The sequence below is a fragment of the Pseudorca crassidens genome, chromosome 6 (assembly GCF_039906515.1).
Source record: "Pseudorca crassidens isolate mPseCra1 chromosome 6, mPseCra1.hap1, whole genome shotgun sequence".
NCBI lineage: Eukaryota > Metazoa > Chordata > Mammalia > Artiodactyla > Delphinidae > Pseudorca > Pseudorca crassidens.
In genome coordinates this window covers 65,959,447-65,981,975 of record NC_090301.1, presented here as the reverse complement: position 1 = coordinate 65,981,975, position 22,529 = coordinate 65,959,447, and the positions used below count along the sequence as shown (strand labels likewise).

The 22,529-nt window shown below is 34.8% G+C and overlaps 1 protein-coding gene across 3 annotated transcripts in view; it reads right to left on the bottom strand.

The window, feature by feature from the left end:
* Positions 1-1,657: 1,657 nt before the first annotated feature.
* The window catches only part of GALNT3 (polypeptide N-acetylgalactosaminyltransferase 3), a 45,500-nt gene continuing 24,628 nt past the window's right edge, over positions 1,658-22,529 (bottom strand). For all 3 annotated transcript variants that reach the window (XM_067741679.1, XM_067741681.1, XM_067741680.1), the window contains exons 3-11: positions 18,475-18,647; positions 14,824-14,973; positions 12,587-12,821; positions 11,851-11,968; positions 10,216-10,416; positions 8,074-8,205; positions 7,768-7,869; positions 3,615-3,767; positions 1,658-2,741 (exon numbers count right to left, since the gene is read on the bottom strand). In XM_067741679.1, the coding sequence (XP_067597780.1) occupies positions 2,619-2,741; positions 3,615-3,767; positions 7,768-7,869; positions 8,074-8,205; positions 10,216-10,416; positions 11,851-11,968; positions 12,587-12,821; positions 14,824-14,973; positions 18,475-18,647 (1,387 nt within the window). In that variant the 3' untranslated portion in view covers positions 1,658-2,618. The remainder of the gene's footprint in view (positions 2,742-3,614; positions 3,768-7,767; positions 7,870-8,073; positions 8,206-10,215; positions 10,417-11,850; positions 11,969-12,586; positions 12,822-14,823; positions 14,974-18,474; positions 18,648-22,529) is intronic.

Sequence of the window (22,529 nt, the reverse complement as noted above, 5' to 3'; positions counted from 1 at the left end):
TTAAGGTCAGTTGTGAAGCAATTTGATTTTTGTTTTCTCTTTTCTAATTCTTATCCACACATAACTTAGGAACGTTTTTAAAAATAATTTGACTTTTTTCTAGCTTCTTCAAAGCATCCAACTTTATTTTCTCAGAAATAGTAGCTCCTATCTTTTTGAACTTATATTTTGATGGTTCACATAGTATTTAATTAAGTTGTCTATCAACAGTAAGGCCAATTCTCTGTCAATACAGGGACTTAAAAGTTCATTACCATCAATTGTAGTAGTAGGCAATTTTAGTTTACTGCTTATTTTCTGCTGTGGTTAATTGTGTGGTCACGTCACGGCTTTACACCCATAAGGTTTACCTGAGTAGGTTTGGTCCTCTGGAATGAAGGCAACATACCAGGTCTTCTGCAGCCACTAGATCATTTCCCAGGTAGCTTCAAACTGAACAAGAGTTCCACAATTTCACACTTGAGTGCATTCAAATCTCTCAGGTAGATGGCAACCAGATTCCATAAATAACTTCCTGCTAGCACCGTTTCAAAATTCAGATTTTAAAAGATACTACCCTCTACCTGAAGGGCAAATTCTTAATGAAATGAATTATATGACACTTGAGCAACAGCCTGAGGCTCCCAAATCAGGTAAAAAGGATTCTCCCTTTGAATGCATATAATGAAGACATAATAAAATCAACCTAACCTATATAGATTTTGGTTGGATCTTAACATGACGATACATGACTAATACACAGAGGGAGCTCAGATTTGTTTTTTGGTTTTTTTTAATATGCTTGACTTAAGCTCATAATTTATAAAATACCTTTGGGGATTTGTTTTGTTTTGTGAGATACAATGAACTCTAAGAGCAATATTTGCTCCTGGATGTTCACTCTAGAGTTAATAAATTGAGAAACAGAAATTATACATGTATGTGGGCTCCAGTGTATATTTCAGAATTAGTATTAGAAAAAGTAATAAAGAAATACCTTTACTTACTAAAGAAATATTCAATATGAATAGTGAACTGTCATTTGCATCATAAAATATAACATCATAATGTCACTCACTGTGCTATTTCAAAATTATTTGTCTTTCTGCTCCATAAGACCTAAGCTCAAAGGCAATATAAGTCTTACTATGCCTACCATAACTTCTGGCACAAAGTTAGACACACAATAAATATCAGTTGAATTAAAATAAAAGTTGGCATTGTAATAAATTAAAGAGTGCAGAGTTTTTTTTAATGTAAGTTCAAAGTACAAACAATGAGAAGATGGAGTCAATAATTGTAAAATATTTTCTTATGTACAACTGAAGCCAGGTTTAAAACATAAAGCCAATCATATATTACTTCTTCAATAAGAATAGATCTATATATAAAATGACCAAAAATTGTTAAATCTTCTCAGTAAGCATCACATTTTTAAAAAATTACTCTATCATATGCTCAAGGAAAGTTATCAGAAATTGGTACAAAATTTTCTAAATATCTAACACATAATCTTCTCCATTCCCCACTTTTTATGCCATTACTATTAAATGTTTTTTCCCTTCAGAAATATCTGATGACTCTGCAGTGGGTGCTTAGAAATTCAGGATACAAAATTCATGCTTTCCCTAGCTATTATCAATTATATATTTTATCCAAAAAATAAAAAAACAAATAGTTACAATAGTGATAAGAATTTGTTTTATTGTGTTTTCCATAGATAGTAATAAGGTTTTTTGGTGAAAAAATTCATTACAAAGACAATCTATAATTGAATCAGTAACAAAAAAATTTTTGCTTTAAATGAGTCAAGTATTCTGCATTTGAAATTCAATTTCATAAACATTCAAGATTAGTGAATTTTGATAGGAAAAAAGACTAACAGAAAGGAAAAAGACACCTTTTTAACAGATAGCGACTTAGAGGTTTTTTTTAAATTTCTTTGGGAAAACACACAGTATAGTTATTTTTTTAAGTCTTTTGCTTCAAGTCAAGTGAACTTTAGACTAAGAAATACTTTTAAATTTGCCAAGAAATTGAAGTGTTAAAAATAGTCTTCTCCTTATTCATTTAATTTCATGTTTAAGGAAATATTTGACAGATAAGTTAACAAAATGCAAAAGAAATTTACCTGCATTTTTATATAATAAATTCTAGCTCTATAAAAAATTTCCTGGTTTTACACAAAGGCCAATTTTTGACCTTCATTGATCCATTTTCTATGTAGTTAAAAAAATACAGTATCAAATCTTTCTCCCTCCCCCCCAAAAAAACTAGAAGAAAATTTTTAAATTGTGAGTGTGTGAATGTAGCTATGCATATTCTCAAGCGTACAAAGCACACGAACATCACTTTACTTGGAAAATTATTTTCATCATACTGTAAACATCTTTACCTCTGCATCTGGACTTTTCAAAATAGTCTTTGGTATTACTAGCTATTGTGCTTTGAAATGGAAACTTAAGGGATTTCTGTAGCGGTGCTACATAGACATTTTAAGATATAAATAAGAAAAATGCACTTGGAATAAGTTACAGTTAGCTGCTTTTGCATAATTTTCAAAAACTACAGTGTATGCCTAGTCACAGTTTTATAAGAAAGAATATCTCCTTTTTCAACTCCTTAATTTTAAGGAACACTTAACCATTTTGGCTAAAAATCCATTTTTGGAGTGGATCTGATGGATTGCATGACACTAAGCTTGGATGCTCTCCACTTGCTGAAAGGCACATTTTAAAGAATGAATTATATAGAAGTTGGTCCTAGAATAAAAAGAAATACAACAGACATTAAGTTTCAAAACTCAAAGTTAACGGAGAAATATAAAAACAATTTATGGTCTCATGGAAGCCAAAGAGAGACTTATGTAACAAATATACACCATTCTTAACTTTTAATCTTTCTAATATCTACTATGTCTGATAAAATCTTGTTGGTTTTTGGTGTAGGCAACATCATTTATGCCACCACTGTTCAATTCACAGAAGGTGTTATATAAATGAAGAGAGGTATGCAGAAAAAGGTCTCAATCAAGTTCTCAAATAACAAATATTTCATTGATATAAGTGATAAAACTCTAAAAAATCCTGTCATAAAAGTCAGTTTTATAGTGTTCTAGAATTACACAAAACAATATTCAGGTAGGAACTGTTAGTTTCCAGCTAAGTTTTAAAACATATGTTTAAAAACAGAAAAAAAGCCTTTCACATATTCTCTCAATTCTAGATTCATGAAAAAGTATTAAAATAGGGAAGGAAAGAATTAATCACTTTAGGTAAGAAAAAATAATTATTTTTCTCTTCTCTGCCAGGAAAACAAAAGTATGACTGTCACAAGAAGCATCATAAGAAATTCTAAAACATATACAAACAAATATTACTAATAATCCACAGACATGTTGAACTGCATAAATCACGCTGTAAGATATTTTATAACTATTTTGCTCCTAAGAGTATTTAATTCATAGATATCTTCTTTCTTACCACATGGGTAGACATACATAATGACAAAGTTAACAAAGACAGAAATTCTGACAGATAATATCAATATAGTATGTTTCATGTATTTTCCCAGATAAGCAATTAGAGCTAATCAAAATAATTACATAAAGGGGTGAATTAATTGTACTGAGGTACCTTCTGGATCTCCCATATCTGTTCTCCAGTGACAAATGTCTTGTGACCTTTGTAAGCACATGCCTTCAGCTGAACGACACCTTGAGCAGCATGAAGACATAATTCCTTCTGGATGTTATGCCGAATTTCATGTTGAACAGAGTATTCAAAGTACTGTGAAAGGAAGAATGCTGTTACTGACGAGAGCACTCTATATCCTCAGTTGCAAAATTGTCAGCCAAAAAAAAAAAAATCAGCAACTCACTGAATAATGGAGTCAGATGTACTTCACCAAAATAATACAATGAAGTAAGTATCAGAATCGTAACCTGAGTTTTTGGGACAGAAGATATTATAGCCTTTCTCCAGCCTATCACCAACAGATAGTTACTTAATTAAGAAGGCATTGTCTTCCTTCCCATGTCAGAAATTGGAAGCTATCAGGTAGGATGGAGGCTAGAATAAGTTTGCCACAGAAAAGAGTCTGGAAACATTTAGCAAGCCCATTAACTACCTCTTTCTCTCCACAAGTGTTTCTTCTCTCTTATTCATCTCAATTAATGGCATTTTCATTTAAACTAGAAACATTTGAACAGGGTACTCTTGGGAATTCCCTGGTGGTCCAGTGGTTAGGACTCTCTGCTTTCACTGCCATGGCCCATGTTCAGTCCCTGGTTGGGGAATTAAGATTCTGCAAGCCGCACGAAGGTGGGGGGCGGGGGGCACACGATGACACTTTTCCTGCCTCAGTTTCCTTGCCTGTAAAATGGGTAATTTAATAACTCCTACCTCATAGGGTTATGAAGATAAATGGTTTAATACATGTAAAACATTTAGACCAATAACTGGTACATGGTAAGCATTCAATACATTTTTAGCTGTTGTTACTATTATTGATGTTTCTCTCTCCCCACATGTCCAATTAAGTAGCCCCTTAGTCTTACTGAATTTTCCTCTCAGATGTTACCATCCCACCGATCCTTACTTCCACATCCTCACTTCTTTTGTTCAGGCACTCAAAATCTCTACTGCAATACCTCCAGGTACCTCCAATTTCTGCTCCTATAATTTGGTCCACTCTGCTGCCAGTTATTCTTTTGTAACATTGATTTGATCCCTTACATTCCCTGCTTAGTGATTCACAATCACTACTGTTGCTAAGATAAAGTCCACACTTCTTTTTTTTTTAAATTAAGGGTACTTTAATTAATTAATTTATTTATTTTTGGCTGTGTTGGGTCTTCGTTTCTGTGCGAGGGCTTTCTCTAGTTGTGGCAAGCGGGGGCCACTCTTCATCGCGGTGTGCGGGCCTCTCACTGTCGCGGCCTCTCTTGTAGCAGAGCACAGGCTCCAGGCGTGCAGGCTCAGTAGTTGTGGCTCACAGGCCTAGTTGCTCCACGGCATGTGGGATCCTCCCAGCCCAGGGCTCGAACCCGTGTCCCCTGCATTAGCAGGCAGATTCTCAACCACTGCGCTACCAGGGAAGCCCCCACACTTCTTAATTGGTACGTGAAATCTTCCACTTTCAGTCTAACATCAACCATTGTCCCAATTATACACTATGCTCCTTTCACACAATTCTACCAATGCAGAACATATGTATCCGTAACTCCACTTTGCTTTACTCCCTAGAATATCTTTCTGGATCCTTTTCTGCCTAGCTAACTCCTTTTGATCCTTCAAAAGCCAATTCAAATATTACCTTCCTTCTTTAGTTTTCCCTGAATTTGTCTTATGCACAAAATTACACTCTTCTCAGGTTTCCCATAGTGCATCAGAGATAACCTTCATAGCACTCTATTGGAATTGTGTGTGTAGCTAGCTGACTTCACCATAGACCAAAGTCAGGCAGTGTATCTAGTAATAACATCCATTATACATCAAATATTTCATAATGTTGACATTCCAAAGAAAAAATGAGTGAACATAATTGATTTTCAATAGTGAAATTATTAGTCTTAGCACTAATATTTATTGAGCCCTTATTATGTGCTAGGCAGGGACTGTTCTAAACCCTTTATGTGTATTAGAGTAGGCACTCCACAAACATTAGCCGAATTAATCTTGAGTTCCCCTGGTCTTAGCCTCATGCTTAATTTATCTCATTCCATAAATATAATATCATTTTTATAACTGATAGCTCTTCAGATGGAGACATTGAAAAAAAATGGGTTTAGATCACGAAAACAGCACTCTGGCTGTACTTCTTTAAGAAAGATAAACCTTAGGATTTCAAAGATGATAAGAAAGGCTGACCAGAACTTTACATTACTCATATTATTTTTTAAAAACCACTAAAATGGAAGTTATAAGGAAAGGAGAATAGTTGAAGATACTTAGACAACCAAAGAGTATGTTATTATCTAGTTGAGAACACTGGAGAGAATTTTACCTTAGAACCAGGACAACTACACTGGAAGAGAAAGGGGAAGAGGAAAAGCATTGTGTTACAAAGCCATAATGAATTAAACTGCACTGAACCAGTATATTAGTCAATTTAGTCACATTATCAAAATACTTATTTTCATTTGGCATAGTGCAATACTGTTACAATGGAGTTTTATGCTATAAAAAAAAATATCATTATCTGGTCAAAACAGTAGAAGGGAACATGAGGAAATGATCGAGTTAGATGATATCTCAAAAACATCTAGCACTCAAGGAACTACAATTCCCAAACTAGTTTAAATGCAATGCTTGATTGAAAATAACATTTAAAGGAAATAAATCAAAATAAAATCAATGGCTATGTCAGGGTGATAGAAGCCAGAGTTATCTTCTTAAAATATAAACTAGAAAATATAATTCTTTAGCTCAAAATCCTCAGGTGGCTTCTGTCACACTTGGAATTAAATTCAAGTTCCTTAACGAGGCCAGCAAAGCCTTATATGACCCGGCCCCTAATTCATGTCTCTGACCTCATTTTCCACCCCTCTCTTCCTGGACCACTCTGCTCCAGCCACACTGGCTTTATGCTTGCTCTTTTTACCTGCCGCTGGGCCTCTGGCCTTGAGTCCTCTGCCAAGATGCTCTCCTCCTGGAACATGGTTCCTCTCCCAACTCCTCAGGCCTCCACTCTAAGGTCACCTTCTCAAAAACGTCTTCCTGAACCTCCAAAATTAACAACCCCCCCGCACACACATTATCCCCCTACTCTGCTTTATTTTTCTTTATACCTAAAATTACATATTTATTTTTTCCTTTCCTTCTAGAATATAAGCTCCACAAGATAGAGACTTTGTCTTTTTCACTACTATAAGAGTGTGAGTTACATTATAGGCGCCAAACAAATACTTGTTGAAAGAATATGTGAATTATTTCAGCATCCCCAAATTTCTAAAAGATGGCTATATGCTATTTATAATTTAAAAATTATTTTAGAGACAGAACTATAAAAACATCTTTATGGCAATGATAGGAGAAAAACAGGCAGAACAATGTATAAAATATATCTTCAACTTTTACGATAAAATAGATGTAATGCTAGAAGAAGCCTGAAATAAATTTATAAGTATTTACATTTAGTGATAAGATTTTTACAAATGAGGAAATATTTCTCATTGCTCAAAACCTTAATTTTTACTAGGATAGTCCAGTGTTATTTCTAAAAGAATGTAACTATTTATATAATTATGTTTTCTTCTAATATATAGTGTGTAAGGAAAATTTTAAGATATGAATATATATACACATCGACATATATGTACATATATGTATCTGTATATATCTCTGTGTGTGTGTGTGTATCTCTATCAAACTTTTAATATCATGAACCACAAAAATACAGTATGAACATGATGTTATTTGCTGTCAAATCCAGTTAAATATAGCCTTTACGTATAATTTAGCAAAATCACCATGCTAATAGTCATGCAACATCAAAGATTCACATAGAAGATCCTGTTTTTCATTTCAAATGGTATTATTCTATTATTTTCTCATTTACCTTTCTACTAAATGGGTAAGCAACCTCAAACTGCTTTCAGGGGCAGAGTGAAAATCAAAATAAAGTACTCTACAACTTCTATATGAATTGCCAAACTTAATCTAAAAACATTTCACATACCAGTTTACCGGAACATAAAATTGATTTAGGGATTCTGAAAAACGCGCAACAACTTACTTCTGTTTGTAGGTACTAAAGAGAAGGGAGGATTTTTAGTGCAGTGCTCACCTGGTTTCCCCCAAGTCCATGACACGTATACAAAATTAATGGTTTGCCTCCTTGATTATTTTCTCCAACATCCAGACATAGAGGCTGACCAAGACTCTTAATCTAAAGGGAAATTTTCAAGTTATAAATTTTTTTAAAAATCTATGTGGTTTATATTTTTTCGCAGTTAATTTCAGGAAGTGGTGTTAATAATAATGTAAAATCTCAAAAGCAATAAAACAGAAAATCTTTCAGCAATTTTTCTGAATCACATAAATATTGGTGGAAGGGAATATACCAACTAAAAAGGAACAGGAAAATACTCACATATCCAGCTATAACAGGATTAAGGTCTGGCACATACGCTTCTGGATAAATATTGTTCAGATACCATGTAAAATTTTTACACTGAAGGCGGTGCTTTATTTCAAATCTTTTTGAAAGATCACCAAATGACTTCTGGAGAAAGATGAGAAGTGAAGGCGGATGTTTAATTAAAACAGAACTGATAAAGTACTTCGAATGCTACTATTTGTATTTACATTTAGGTCTTAAAAAAAAAAATTCTGGGCCAAAATATAAGATGCGATTTAACTACAGTCACCATTCATTCAGGCAACAAGTATGCCTGGCTGCTCACTTCTGGCTTCAAAGAGAATCAAGGACCACTGCAGTGCCGACCTAGTGCTATTTTATTCTTCCTTTGTGCCACAAACCTCTGTCATGGGACAAAGATCCCTAGCGAAATGCTGAAGGCAAAAAATGGTAGTGGGGGCATCCAAAACTGATCCTAGTTTTATACGCAAAAGTGGTCTGTAAAGTGTGGTGTGAGAAAGCAGGTATAGAGAAACAGTGCCAACTGTGCATCATGTAACATATCTCTTCTCCAGTCAAGACCACAAAAAGCAACGCAGTTGGGAATATTTTTTTCTAGTTTTAAGGGTATTGCTTACTCCTAACACTATCTTCTAATAATATCCTAACAATAACAATGTTTTAGTAGAAAAAGTCAAGTTTTTAATCAATTGTATTTTATTTTCCTTTACCTTATTTAAAAGGACTAAGAAAACTTAAAAAAAAAAAAAGCACTAAAATTGAAAAGGTATTTGGTACAGGCAAAATTTTAAAGAAAATTTACAGTGGGTGCCTAAATATATGAAAAAGTAAATATTCAAGCTTATCAGTTCAACTAAGGAAAATATTTTCTCTGCCACCTTCAATGTTTTGAACCCAGGTGTTTTAGCAAAAAGTATGAAACTCTGAAGGACTTCTGGGTAGCTTATGCATTTTACCGTATGGATCTACTTGCCCTATGTTAAAAACAAGGGTTTGCTGGCTCACTTGCCCCTCTGTTGGTGACAAGAGAGCATAAACTGTATTTAGCATCCACTCGCCTGGTTAGCCAAGCACTTTTGTGCAGTACACAATCTGCCCGATTTGTTTTGGTGGCCCTGGGTAAAAAGTTAGCAATCTGACCCAGTAGTGCTCTGACTTTGCATGGTACTGACATGTGACAGGGAGATACCAGAGACCAAAGAAAAAGCGAAATGAGGTAACCAGATCCTTCTTTATGACATTCGAAATGTTGATGCCCTTTAATCTCAATATATACCGGCTTGCAAATCGGCACTGTTTCTTACAAAGAGTTGGGTGCCATTTGCCGAAGCATGCCCTTAAACTCTCCAGTTTATTTACCACATCCAATGTTGAAACTGTTGGGACTCAGTTCTAATGCGTTAGGCATGATGATTCTGCAGAGCTTTGATCTAGGACAGGTCAATAACAACCACAGTGCCATGCACTTGTTCGCAATTATTTCCTTATTTCACAGCTGCTCTGGGAGACAGGCAAGTATTTTATCTCAAGACAGGGAGGGAGAGAGAAGAAACGTGGTAGAGCACATGCTCCATGTCAGGCCAATCTGTCAACCACCCTATGAAGCACCATAACCATTTCACAGTCTCAAGGGGCTTTGCCAAAGTCACCCCTCCAGGGAGCAGTGGAACCAGAACTGGAAATAAGAAAGCTTGATACTTCTGGTTCATTTTCCTGCCCCATTCTGACACTGTCTAGCTCTCCAGTTCAAAATGTCACTTAGCACCTTGATTTAGGTGCTAATCACATCACCTAAAACCAGTTAAAAGCAGTTCCACTTAATCTTATTTTCTTTGAGTAAAATACTGAACCAAAGCAGTTACAAAAACTAAATATCTTCCATATTAAAAGGGTAACATCAGGTAGAATGCCTCAACTTTTTAAATGCAGTTTACTTGACTTTTTCAAAAAAAAAAAAAGAAAGAAAAAAGAAAACTGACATCAATGAGTTATATATTTTTGAGTTCAAAAGCCCAGCTTTAAAAATAACTTTTTAAAAAAATGTTTTAGGCTTGAGTTGACTCAAACAGGTAAAAGGACATGTGAACTTGTTGTGGATTTTTACCGTAATTTAATTATTTAGTCCTAACTTACTTGTTTAACAATTTTTGCTGCATCTGTGTTTCTCCTATAAAATATTTCCTTATATTCATCCATCCAGACTTCTGCAAGGCGAACTTGGTTGCGAGCAATCACCTGAGTGCCTTTTGGAAAGGTATGAGGGCTTTTGCTGCGAAAAACATGTCCAACAACAGAGCAAGGCATAATCTCCAACTGCCCACCACATTGCCACACCTGATAATTAATGATATTTGTTTAAATTTACAGTATTTTAGGAAAATCAAAGTGTTGCTTTTAAGTTCACCGTTAAGATACTAATAAAAACAAAATAAGAGATTTATTGCAGCTTTACAAATAGTCTCTGTTCACTGCCAGTTCAGTTTAAGTTCTCAAAGATAAAGAACTATTATTAAATGGTACAGATCCAAGAGACAAAAACCCCCACATTTTCAGAAATTACTTTAACAAAATAGTGATTTCAGATCTCTCATAAAAGTCCACAATTTCTTCTTCTTTTTTTTTTTTTTTTGCAAAAATTATTCAAGCTATCTAGTATCCACACAGAAGACCAATGGCTCTTCTGCATTTGACTTCCACAGCAGACTTGGAGAAAGTGAGCCCAGACTCTATTTATCTCTTGTATATTCAATTTTGTGATCAAGAAACAAATTCCAGACAGTCATTATTACCAAAGCACAATCTATTAAACTTGATCATTATAAAAACTTCATACTATTTAGAGATAGAGGGTCAAAGAACTTATTTGCATTAACTCTAAAATGGCAAATCACTAAATCAATACCTACTCACTTAAATATCTTGACAGTTTGTTTGTTCTGCCATAAATGAAAAATCTAAAAGTCATGTTTAATAATATGTGCTAATATTAGGGCAGTGGTTGTATTCTCTCTCTCTCTCTTTTTTTTTTAAACAAGTGAGAAAGCTTGGTGATATGTTTTGTTCAACAGACTGCTTAAGATCCAACATGTGCTGGGGGTTAGGAATACTTAAATGAATAAAACAAGATCCCTGCCCTTAAGCAGCTCAAACTTGGCCAAGATCATCACTGCCATTATGTGATGAAGCCAGAGCCAAAACTTAAATCTTCCAACTCCTAGTTCAGTTCTTTTTCCACTACATTCCAGCCTAAGTGATAAGAAATGAATGACAAAATCATTGTAGAAAATGAACTCATGAAATCAAATACGTATATGTGGAGACCATCTAACACCTTTCTTTTATTTCTCATATTAACGTTTAATATGTATAGGGGAAAAAAGCTTGTTTAATCCGAAGAGTTAAATTCAATGTCCTTTAAAATTATACATAAATGTTTTTCCATTCTGACTGGCTTGATAATCAACCAATTTCCTGAAGCACTAGATTTAATTATATTTATCTTGGCTGGAATTCAGTAGCTACAAGTGCATTAATTGGTGTTACTGCCTGGACACAGGCGTTTAACTGATTCTTCTTGTTACACTGGCAGCAATAAATAAATATATTAAGTTACACTTTAAGAGGAAATATATTTATTCTAAAATTTCTAACAATTAAATTTTAGAAAGCACAAAAAGTAAAGACTACATTCATCCATGATAATCTGTATCAGCCAACTAGAAATATATATTTCATTGTTTAGTATAAGCGCTATATTTATAAACTTACTCTGAAAGACATTTCTATATTTTCACCTCCCCAAATTTCCATTTCTTCATCGTAAGTTCCAATATATTCAAAATAGTCTTTTGATATGGAAAAAAGGCCTCCTGCAAAAGTGGGTGTTCTGAAAAATAATCCATTGTTAAACTTTGTTATAAAAACCAAATAAGAAAAAAAACATATTTTAAGAGCAACTGAATCAAATGTACAAATAAATTAAAGAGAGATGACAATTTCAAGGCTTTATATAGATTAATAAAAACTAAAAATGCTATCTTCAAAGTCAAGTTTTGGGGGATGGGGAGGAAGAACTTTAAGTATCCTTCCCTAACAGAACAAAATTATTGTGTCTTCTAACCAAACTTAAAAGATTCTCAAGGGAATTCCCTGGTGGTCAGTAGTTAGGACTCCGTGCTTCCACTGCTGGGGGCCCGGGTTCGATCCTTGGTAAGGAAACCAAGATTCTGGCCTCATGGCTCGGCCAAAAACAAAAAAGATTCTTAAGTAATGATTATAAGGAAGACATAAGAGCTCACTTAATTCTACTTCCTACTCAGTAACATCATGTATAAACAAGTACATAAATATATAAATGACTTTCCTATTCCTTCTATACAGAATATGTGTATTCTTTATTTTGTTAATGTGAATTACCTTTGTAGAAATTACTGTAAAAAGCAAAGAATGCATACATATTCAAATACTTGAACTGTATATAAGACTTTGAGAGCAATCATCTTACTTAATTGGATAAGTTTCATCCTTCCTTCTTTGCTGCTCATGATCGGGAAGTGACTCCCAGCCAAATGAAAGACTCCAGTCAAAATTCCCACGGTTGTGGTTACTTCCATAAGGAGAAGGTTTGTTGAATTCAAACGTGTTCAGATCTATGGATGCAATATCTGGGCTCACGACAGCAGTGTAGTTCTCAGCTATTCTGGCCAACAAAGGTTCTAACCAGCCATAGAAACACTCACCTAGAAGGAATACAATTTTAATTAATTCAATGAAAACACTCAGGGTTTTTTTCCTTTTGTGTTTTGGAAGAGGGTTTACAGAGAAATGAGAATAACCAAGTCATTAGTGTTTTGAACATTTATATAGGGGAGATTTCTTAAAGGTTTCTTGTGAGATAAGGGTAGGATGAAAAATATAAGACAAGATTAAGCATAGTTAGGAAATGACTGATTTTTTTAACCTTACAATGGAAGCAAAATGATACTGATATATTTATGTTTCAGACTGTGTATTTCTGTTTAAAATGGGCTATGAATCAAGGATAATGTTTTGCTGATCCATACCACCTAGCTCCAGAAGTGTTCTGATTTACTTAAACTTGTCTCCCTGAGTAAGGTAGAGTAACTGAAATCTTTATTTCTCTGACAGGTTCTTAGGAGAAAATAAGTAAAGGAATCAGAATATTCTGATTTTAGCAGTTGGAGACGAAGTACCATTCAAACCTGCCCAGCGCTAATGAAAGAGAGTGGAGGAGTGGCATGAAAGGTCTGGGTTCTGGCCCCAGGCCAGGCTGTCTCACATCACACATAGAGTTCAGGAGATGTGGCATGTACAATGCTACTCAGGGCTTCCCATCATTCAGTGGAGTTTGGCAGTCATGGTCCAGGAGGACCATCAGACTCATTTGCCTGGAGGGGAAGAATGCCCAGTCTGACAGTATTGTAATTTTGGATCAGGAGAGGGAATGCTGGAGAAGCAGCCATTTCCTTTTGAAAACACCTCTCCTGGATTACCTTTAGACCTTTCTTAAATGCTGGGTATTAAGAGAATACTGAGGGCTTCCCTGGTGGCGCAGTGGTTGAGAGTCTGCCTGTGGATGCAGGGGACACGGGTTCAAGCCCTGGTCCAGGAGGATCCCACATGCCGCGGAGCGGCTGGGCCCGTGAACCACGGCTACTGAGCCTGCGCGTCTGGAGCCTGTGCTCCGCAACAAGAGAGGCCGAGACAGTGAGAGGCCCGTGCACCGCGATGAAGAGTGCCCCCCCCCACCGCCTCGCTGCAACTAGAGAAAGCCCTCGCACAGAAACGAAGACCCAACACAGCCAAAAATAAATAAATAAATTTATTAAAAAAAAAAAATAGTCACAGGACAAGGCAGTTCCCATTCTACCATTTAAAAAAAAGAATAAAAAAAGAGAATACTGAATGTGAAAGCTCTAAAGAGACTCAAGCAAATCCAAAAGCCCTTCTGTAAAAATTAGCGTATGCTCAAAACCATTTGCTTGGTCAGACATAACCTAAAGGCTGGCCAATCCAAAGCTAAACACTCACACAAAGAGTAAAACTCACTAAACTTAGAGCTCGAGGGAATAAGTGACATTTTAATAATACCTAACATGTACATTAAACATTGACTCTAAAAATACTGTCTAAGTACTTTATTTAAAATCACTGACACTGAAAAAAAATCAAAATACAAAGAGAAAAACCCCAGCAGCAACAAAAACTAACAACATTCATGGGAAAGATACCAGAAGCTGTAAAGGAGCACCCCTAACTTGGCACAAAAAGGAGTGTGTGAATCTTTGGGGGAAAAAAAAACCTGAAATATAAAAAGTAAAAGTGTTAGGACAAAGTTTAATGATAGGGTTGACTACACTTAAACAAAACTTTCACTCACTTTAAAGTGTAGTAATCAAGAATAATAAGGAAAACCACATTTTTTTGACAAAATGAGCATATGAAAAAATCCTAGGCATGGATAAGTCGCTGGGGAAGCTGTTCACTGGAGGCCATAAAGTTAAGGAGCCTCAAACAAAAGGACGTAAGATCTTTGAATAAGTGAAAGGAATTTCCTACCCAGAGCTGTAATCTGCTTGGGCTGTCACTGCTATAATCACTAGCTGAAAATGATGTTAAAGAAAATGCAATTAGGCATTTAAAGAAAAGGCTTCCTTACCTTTTAAGTTAGAGGGAGGGGGAGGGAAAATGTTACAACTATGTCTATACTTGTATACTTACAGTGAGCATCTAAAAATGTGAGTGTTTCAGCTGTTGCTACTGTTGCTCCTAGCAACCTTGCAGTGATCAGACCTTTTCTCTCCTTTTGTCTGACTATTTTTACGATAGAAAATTGTTTTATATATTCCTCTAGTTTACCATGCAAGTACTCTGTAAGAAAAAAAATCAAGATTAACTCCTTTCTAAGTATATTTTCATATATATGAAAGCTAATAAAGAAACCACAGAGCAATGAGTCCTCCACATGCATAATCTTAACGGTTGTACACATCCATCCTTAAGACAAAAATTATATCTTCAACTCTTATTGGAAAACAAAAATTACATATACAGATCTTAACTTTTGAACGATTATAATGCGTGACATTACCACACATAGTTATCCTGCCCATGTCATATCAGTAAACACAATGTGTTTGGAGGGGGACACTTCCAAAGGAATAGGCCCCAGGAGTTAAGAAGACTCATTTAGAGGCCAGAGAAAAGGGACAAAGGAGTGAAAGAAACTGAATTTGGCCAAAAAGATATTTGATTCTTATTTAAATTGGCATTTAAATCTGCAAATGTATAGAAAAGTTTCAAGTATCAAAAAAATTATCTGATATTTAGGCAGTGGTCAAAATAATTTAAGACCAAAATCTTGAGAGAAAGATGAGTAGGAAAATCCAGGGCTACAGCAGTTTGGGAATATTTCTACAAAGAGTCAGCAAAAAATTTTTGAAAGCTCTAGAGTCTCCTGACACAGAATTTTTTCCTGTAAAAATACGAAGGAAGAAAAGAGTATGTAAATCAGAAATGAGGTTAGAAACAGGCAAAATTTTAGTCATGGGTGTGTATAATTTAAGATACCCCATAGTCCAATTTGGATGACATACATACTAGGCAAGAGTTAAAATAGCAGGTAAAAGAAAAACACATCAATCAAGTCAATCAAGTGTTGTCCATATTTTTAAACAATGTCTTAAGCCTGCTTGTTCACCATTGAATTCTTGACTCTTTGTTGAGTATATAATGCAGTTCTTCAAGTGGCCTCTTTGGACCCATAGCACAGACTCAAAAAGATTTGGGAATATTGAGAACACCAGCAAACATCCTGGGTAGATGTTTGCTTCTGCCAGATTTCAGAAGAAATTGCAGGTGACGTTGACTTTATCTGTAATTACATATTTTTAAAAACTCTCCAGTGGTGCAGATAAGAGAGTTGCTTATTTAAAGCTTAAACATTCATGAAGGAGGTAAGAGTCCAGGAATAACTTTTGTGGAAAAATAAGCCTATCTAAACATTATCGTCTCAGAGTAACAGATTAACTTTTTTAACACCTTCTAAGTACCTCAGAATTAATACTCCGAAAGACAAGTAGGATTGTAATTTGTCTTAAAAATATAATCATAGCTATTTCTGCTTTAATCATAGACTTATAGAGCAGTAACTTAAAAATAGAAACATTGTAAAGGTCTTAATGGGAGTTGATTTTTAAAACAGAGTCACTACAGATTCCTTCAATAAACCCTCCCACTGTTCATATGTTAAGAAATTTTTATTCATCCACAACTTCTGAACTTCCTATAAATTCTTACCTGCCCTTTAAATTTAGCCCCCATCCACACCCTAATTTTATGAAGTTAAAAACACAAAGCCGTGAAATCAGATTTCCTGGGTTTGATTTATAGCACCATTACTTTTAGCTATGTGACCCTGGGCAAATTATTTTACCTTACTGTACCTCGGTTTCTTTACCTATAAAGTGAGATAATAGAAAAAATGGGGCTAATAGGACTAACCCTCACAGGGAATTGTTAGGAGGATACAATGAGAGATTATTGTACAAATAAAACATTTAAGACAAGAACTAACTAGCACATGGTCTATGCTCTGAAAATCTTAATTATATTTTGTTTGCTATCATTGGGATTTAGCTACCAGTTAACTGATTACCTACATATTTATGCTGCTTTTCCTTAAGCAAATTGAACTCAGGGACTATGGTTTCTACTTCACAAGCTCTTCTATGGTAACAAGGGACACATTTTCCACAGTGGGGGACTCATTAGGTAGTTCTTTGACTGACTCAATAAGACAAATTACACTATTCTTCAAAGATAGCCCTCGCCAAGAAAACTTTTCCAAATCTATTGTTGATTGCTATAAAGAATTATAAAAAATACTCAGACCCTTTGACCAAGCAGTCCTACCTCTCCTAACTTATCTAAGGATATAATTCAAAAAAAGGGAAAATAACATAAGCACAAGGATATTTATTGTAGTATTACATATAGTAAGGCTAAGGGGTAAATAAAAGTGAATGGTTAAGTAAAATGTATCTAGTCCATTTTTGTCATTAAAATTAAAGTTTTGAAGGTAACAGAAACAGGCTAATAATGTTACATGAAAATGTCAGATTTCAAAACTAGATTTCTGACATGGATATAATTAGATAAACATTATATGTTTATGTAGACAGTGATTAGGAAAGAAAAGATTAAAATGGTTGAAACATTAGGTTAAAAATGTTATGCTTTATTCACTTACAACCACGTCTAAAGTCTGGATACATCTTATAATTAATTGATGACATGTCATCTAATAGGTAGTGGGGTTTTTTTTCCCATGGTCTGTAAAGTAATGATTTACCTTACAGTAGATGGTGCTTTGGATTTGATGGAAGAGTGTTATCCTCAGTTTACAGATATAAGGAAACTGCTCATTAGTGCTGGAGCTAGAATTTGACTTTAAGGAATCTAGTTCCAAACTTGGGCTCATTCAGGAATAAATTTTGCAATCGTTGAAATAATCTGTATTTGTTTGGTACTTAAAATACTTGTAATGTTTGAAAACTCAGCAAATTATAGTATTTGTCTGATTATCCTTGTGAGTCCAATTTAAAATGTGTAACTTAGCAACTGATTATTGACATAAAATTAAGTGAAAATTCATTAAAGATTTTGGCTAGCTTTGTAAATGGTATTGGAATATTTAAAAGCGCCAAAATAAAACAGGATGTGGTAACTCTTCAGTAATTTTTAACTACTCTTTGATATTATTAATTAATAGATTATTTATATGAATACTTCTAATCTTTAAAACAACCCTAGGAGTTATGTACTAATGTATTCCCTCATTTCTAAGCTATACAATTATATACTTCTTATAAGCGATGGTATGTTCGTTTAATTGGCTGTAAGGGTCTTTTATTCTACTGGTATGTAAACTAATGATGTATTATACAATCAATTTGATGAAATATGGCATTTCCCCCATTTTACAGATAACGAAACTGAGGTATAGGGGGGTTAAGTAACTTTCCCAAGTTACATAGCTGGTTAGGACCAGAACTGGGATTCAAATCAAGGCAGCCTAACTCAAGGCTCAAGTGTGTGCTCTTAACCACTATGTCTTACAATAAAATTCTCATATTGAGGACTACAAAGTTATAAATAATGGTGTTTCACACGTTTCACACATTTCTGAACTCCAAAATATTTGAATATGGACTTCCTTGGATTCTCCCTTCATCCATCATATATAGCATCCAAGACACTATATTCAAGATCTGAGGTGGCATACAGAGAGCACCATATACCCAAATAGACTTAGGACAACGCCACATGGATTTACTTAGGAAACAATCTAATTTGCATGTGCTTTCTTACCATCTACACTAGCATCATCCACCAAAATGATCTCCTTCAGCAATATGGCAGGTGAAGAATAGAGCACGCTGTGGACAGTTCTAAGCAGCGTGGACCATGCTTCATTATGAAAAACTATTATGACACTGGTGGTAGGCAGGGGAGGACAGCGCTTAAATTTTTGTTCAATACATCTAGAAAAAGTCAAAGTAGAAGAACAATTATGAATTTTATTACTTTATTTCACAGCTATACCATTACTAAATTATCATTATTTAAACCTTTAAAACAATAGAAATGATAGTGGATACTTTATTTATATGTAAGATGATCTTAATGCTATATAAAGGCAAATAGATCAAAACAAAATTTCTTACAAATAGACCACTCACCCAGAGATCATGTCCACTGATATTGATCACATGTCACGAATTAAAACATGCTATTGTAAGCTTTCTCCATAATATAATTTTAAATACAAATAACATTTTAAATAAGAAAAATAACCTAGAAGTGAGACAACCTGTAAAAATAGCAAATACTTGTAACTGCTCAAATACAAACCAAGTTTTTTTCTTTCCTTGTAGAAATCATGCATTTTTCTTAACATTTGCAATTTTTAATTATTAAATGAATATTCATCTTTGTAGAGATTATCTTAAATTAGATACTTTCCTAGGAATGTAATATTTTCTAAGTTTAATCAATTTCCTTAACCGGTAACTGAACCAAAAGGGGAAAAAATTGCTTACTAAAAATCCTATTTCCTTCAGCAAGAACTTAAGTACCTACCATATGTCACATGCCATGCTGTGTTAAAGATTTTGCTCCAGTAAGGAGAGAGACCCTAAATAGTTTTTGACTGATTAGCGGTATTACTCATTCACTAAAAACTTTAGTTATAAATTTATCTTGAATTCATTTTGATAGCAATGTCATCCTCAATGAAAATAATCTTCATATGAAGCCATTGGGGTGTGTGTGGGTCTGTACAATGTCCAGGCTTTGAGAATGGAGATGACCACAGTCCCTCACCTGCTGAGTTGAGGTGAGGATCAAATGAAATAACATATAGGAGAGGGCTTCAAAACACTGTAAAATCAAACAGAGTGAAGCTGGGACATAAAACATGTGTGATCTATGGTAAAGATAAATAAGTAAAATAACTGGACCTTTGATAACAATAAATGGTTGTACAATTTTAGACAACAGGCTATGAAATCCTCCTACACAGTCAAAAGCCACTATAAGTAGTGTGTGAACAATCAAACAGTGCTGTTCAAACCCAAAGATAAGGAAGTAAATCATTCACTCATGGAGATAGGAGCCCAGCACACTTTGGTTGCCCTGCCAGGGCCAATGGTGAAACCAGAGCCCCCAGAATGGTGGCCTGGGAAAGCCACCCTAAAAGAGAGATTCTACAAACTCTCATTAATTACTACATTTACAGCCATACCTCAGTATGAATGTGTTTCAAATCCTTTCCTGAGAGGATGTCTTTAGGTCGAAATATTTGTAGTGATAAGAAAGGAATTAAATTAGGGATAAAATATTGAGAGGGTGTCAACACCACTGAGTAGGAAAAGAGGAGGAAGGTGAAACTGATTTTGCTTTCTAGGACCATCATGATTTTAAAGTGTAACATACATGCATAGCCAGAAGAAAATAATCACATTCATCCTCACTGGTAGATGAAAGCAAATGATTTATTCTAAAGTGAATTTTGGATAAACTATCAATTAAAAATAAAGTCCAAACACAAACTACCTATTTATCTATCTTCGAATTAAAATTACACGGAAACAAATGACTAAATATAAGTTTGTATTTTTAATACATAAAGTCTTATAAGCCAACATAAAAGTATAAGTAAAAATTATGAAAAGCTCCATACTATAGTATTTCTTTTTTAGGAAAAAAATTTATAATTTTGTCTTATAAGCATTTTGGGGAGTGAGTTTGGGGATTTAAAAAAAAAATTTTCCTATATTTATTTGCCACGTGACTAATTAATATAGTTTTAATATAGAATTATTAAAAGGTTTTGAAGATTTAAAGTATGACACTTTACAAAAATTCACACTAGGGCTTCCCTGGTGGCGTAGTGGTTGAGAGTCCGCCTGCCGATGCAGGGGACACGGGTTTGTGCCCCGGTCCAGAAGGATCCCACATACCGTGGAGCGGCTGGGCCCGTGAGCCATGGCCGCTAAGGCTGCGCGTCCGGAGCCTGTGCTCCGCAATGGGAGAGGCCACAACAGTGAGAGGCCCGCGTACCGCAAAAAAAAAAAAAAAAAAAAAAAATTCACACTAATAAAGTGTTATCTCCTTAATCTCACAAGGCTTTCCCTCAGTTTAAGCAAGGATTTATTTGCTTAACTGATAAGTACTAATATCAAGTAAAAGTGTCATGTTATATCATCAATGCAAGTGATAATAAAATTTCACAGTATGATTTCATAAGCCCCATTTATTTTGAAACAATTAGCATGCTCAACTTATGTTTAAAAGTTGTTTCACATGTCATTTAAAGTAGTGAAATTCAAATAACTTGCCAAAGTGATTACAGATTCCCAGTCAAACCATTTGAAAAATTTGGCATACAGAAATGTGCTTAAATTATCAGTCACAAGACCATCTGGCTTCGGGAGAAACTGGATCTATATTTCTAATGAGCATGTAAAAGATTAGCAGTTCTTCAGAAAATGTGTTCTTTGATGATATAAGTTAAATTTAAAGTATGAAAGTATTAAATCTTCACAGTTCTAGGTACACATTCCTGTCCAAAAAAAAAGGTTCTTTGTGTGCATAGCTATTTTGCACTTACATATTGATTAACATTATTGAATATTACTGCAGTTTCTCAAAGGTATATTGGAGAAGAGGCTTATCCTGAGCTCCCTTTGTCATGTCAGAGAATAAAAATCATGCTTCTTGATTTGTGATGGGAATTGCTTTTCAATCAAGACCTCTCCCAAAATCAGTAAAGGGCCATATTGCATTTTAACCTATTAGCATAAAAAAGGAACTATACTATGCCCTGTCAGAACAACTAGAATATTTTACATTCATTTGTTTCTTCACACATTCATTTAAAATGATGAACAATTTAACCTTGAATCACACAGATTAGAATAGAGCCACAGAAATCTAATCTACACAGCTTCAATATTGAGGAACTCATAGTTGGAGCAGGTATTCATGATCATAAACCTAGAAAAATATGAAGGAAGCAATAGACCTAAGTCTACTAAAGTACTTTTCTTCAGGTTCACTTATAAATTTAATTCTCATAACTAGAAAGCAAAATATGTAAGCACTGTTTGCTTACAGTTTGTCTATCTTGCACTTTTAACAAATCTACAGATTGTTTCAAAGTGCTGAAATTCATTTTAGCTATTTCAGTTCAAATAGAGCATTTGAATACTACCTCAAAGATAACAAGACGGTTAACTAAGAACAAAGAGACAGCACAGTAGAATCGGGGGCTGGGGGGGATTTTAATCAAAATACTGTATATTTGAGATTAACATGTAAACAAAGTGACAATGAAAAGCAATGTTGGCCTCTCAGAAGAGAAAGGGAGAAAACTCTATAAATACAAGAGCTTATTCAACAAAACTCCAGAGAAAGAATCACAGTTGAACTACTAATTAAAACAATACTGTCGGGCTTCCCTGGTGGCGCAGTGGTTGAGAGTCTGCCTGCCGATGCAGGGGACACGGGTTCGTGCCCCGGTCCGGGAGGATCCCTACATGCCGCAGAGCGGCTGGGCCCGTGAGCCTTGGTCGCTGAGCCTGTGCATCTGGAGCCTGTGCTCCGCAACGGGAGAGGCCACAACAGTGAGAGGCCCATGTACCGCAAAAACAAACAGACAAAAAAACAATACTGTCTCCTAAAAGAAAGGTTACAAAACACAGGATATTCTGAAATGTAGTTATAGCACTAAAAGTAGCCACAAAGTCCATGACTTAGCTCATAAACTATCATAGCTCCAAAATCTTGGCACAGTTTTTAATATTTCTATTCTATAGCAATACACAGAAGAACAGAAACAACTCCTCCACCTCCCACATTTC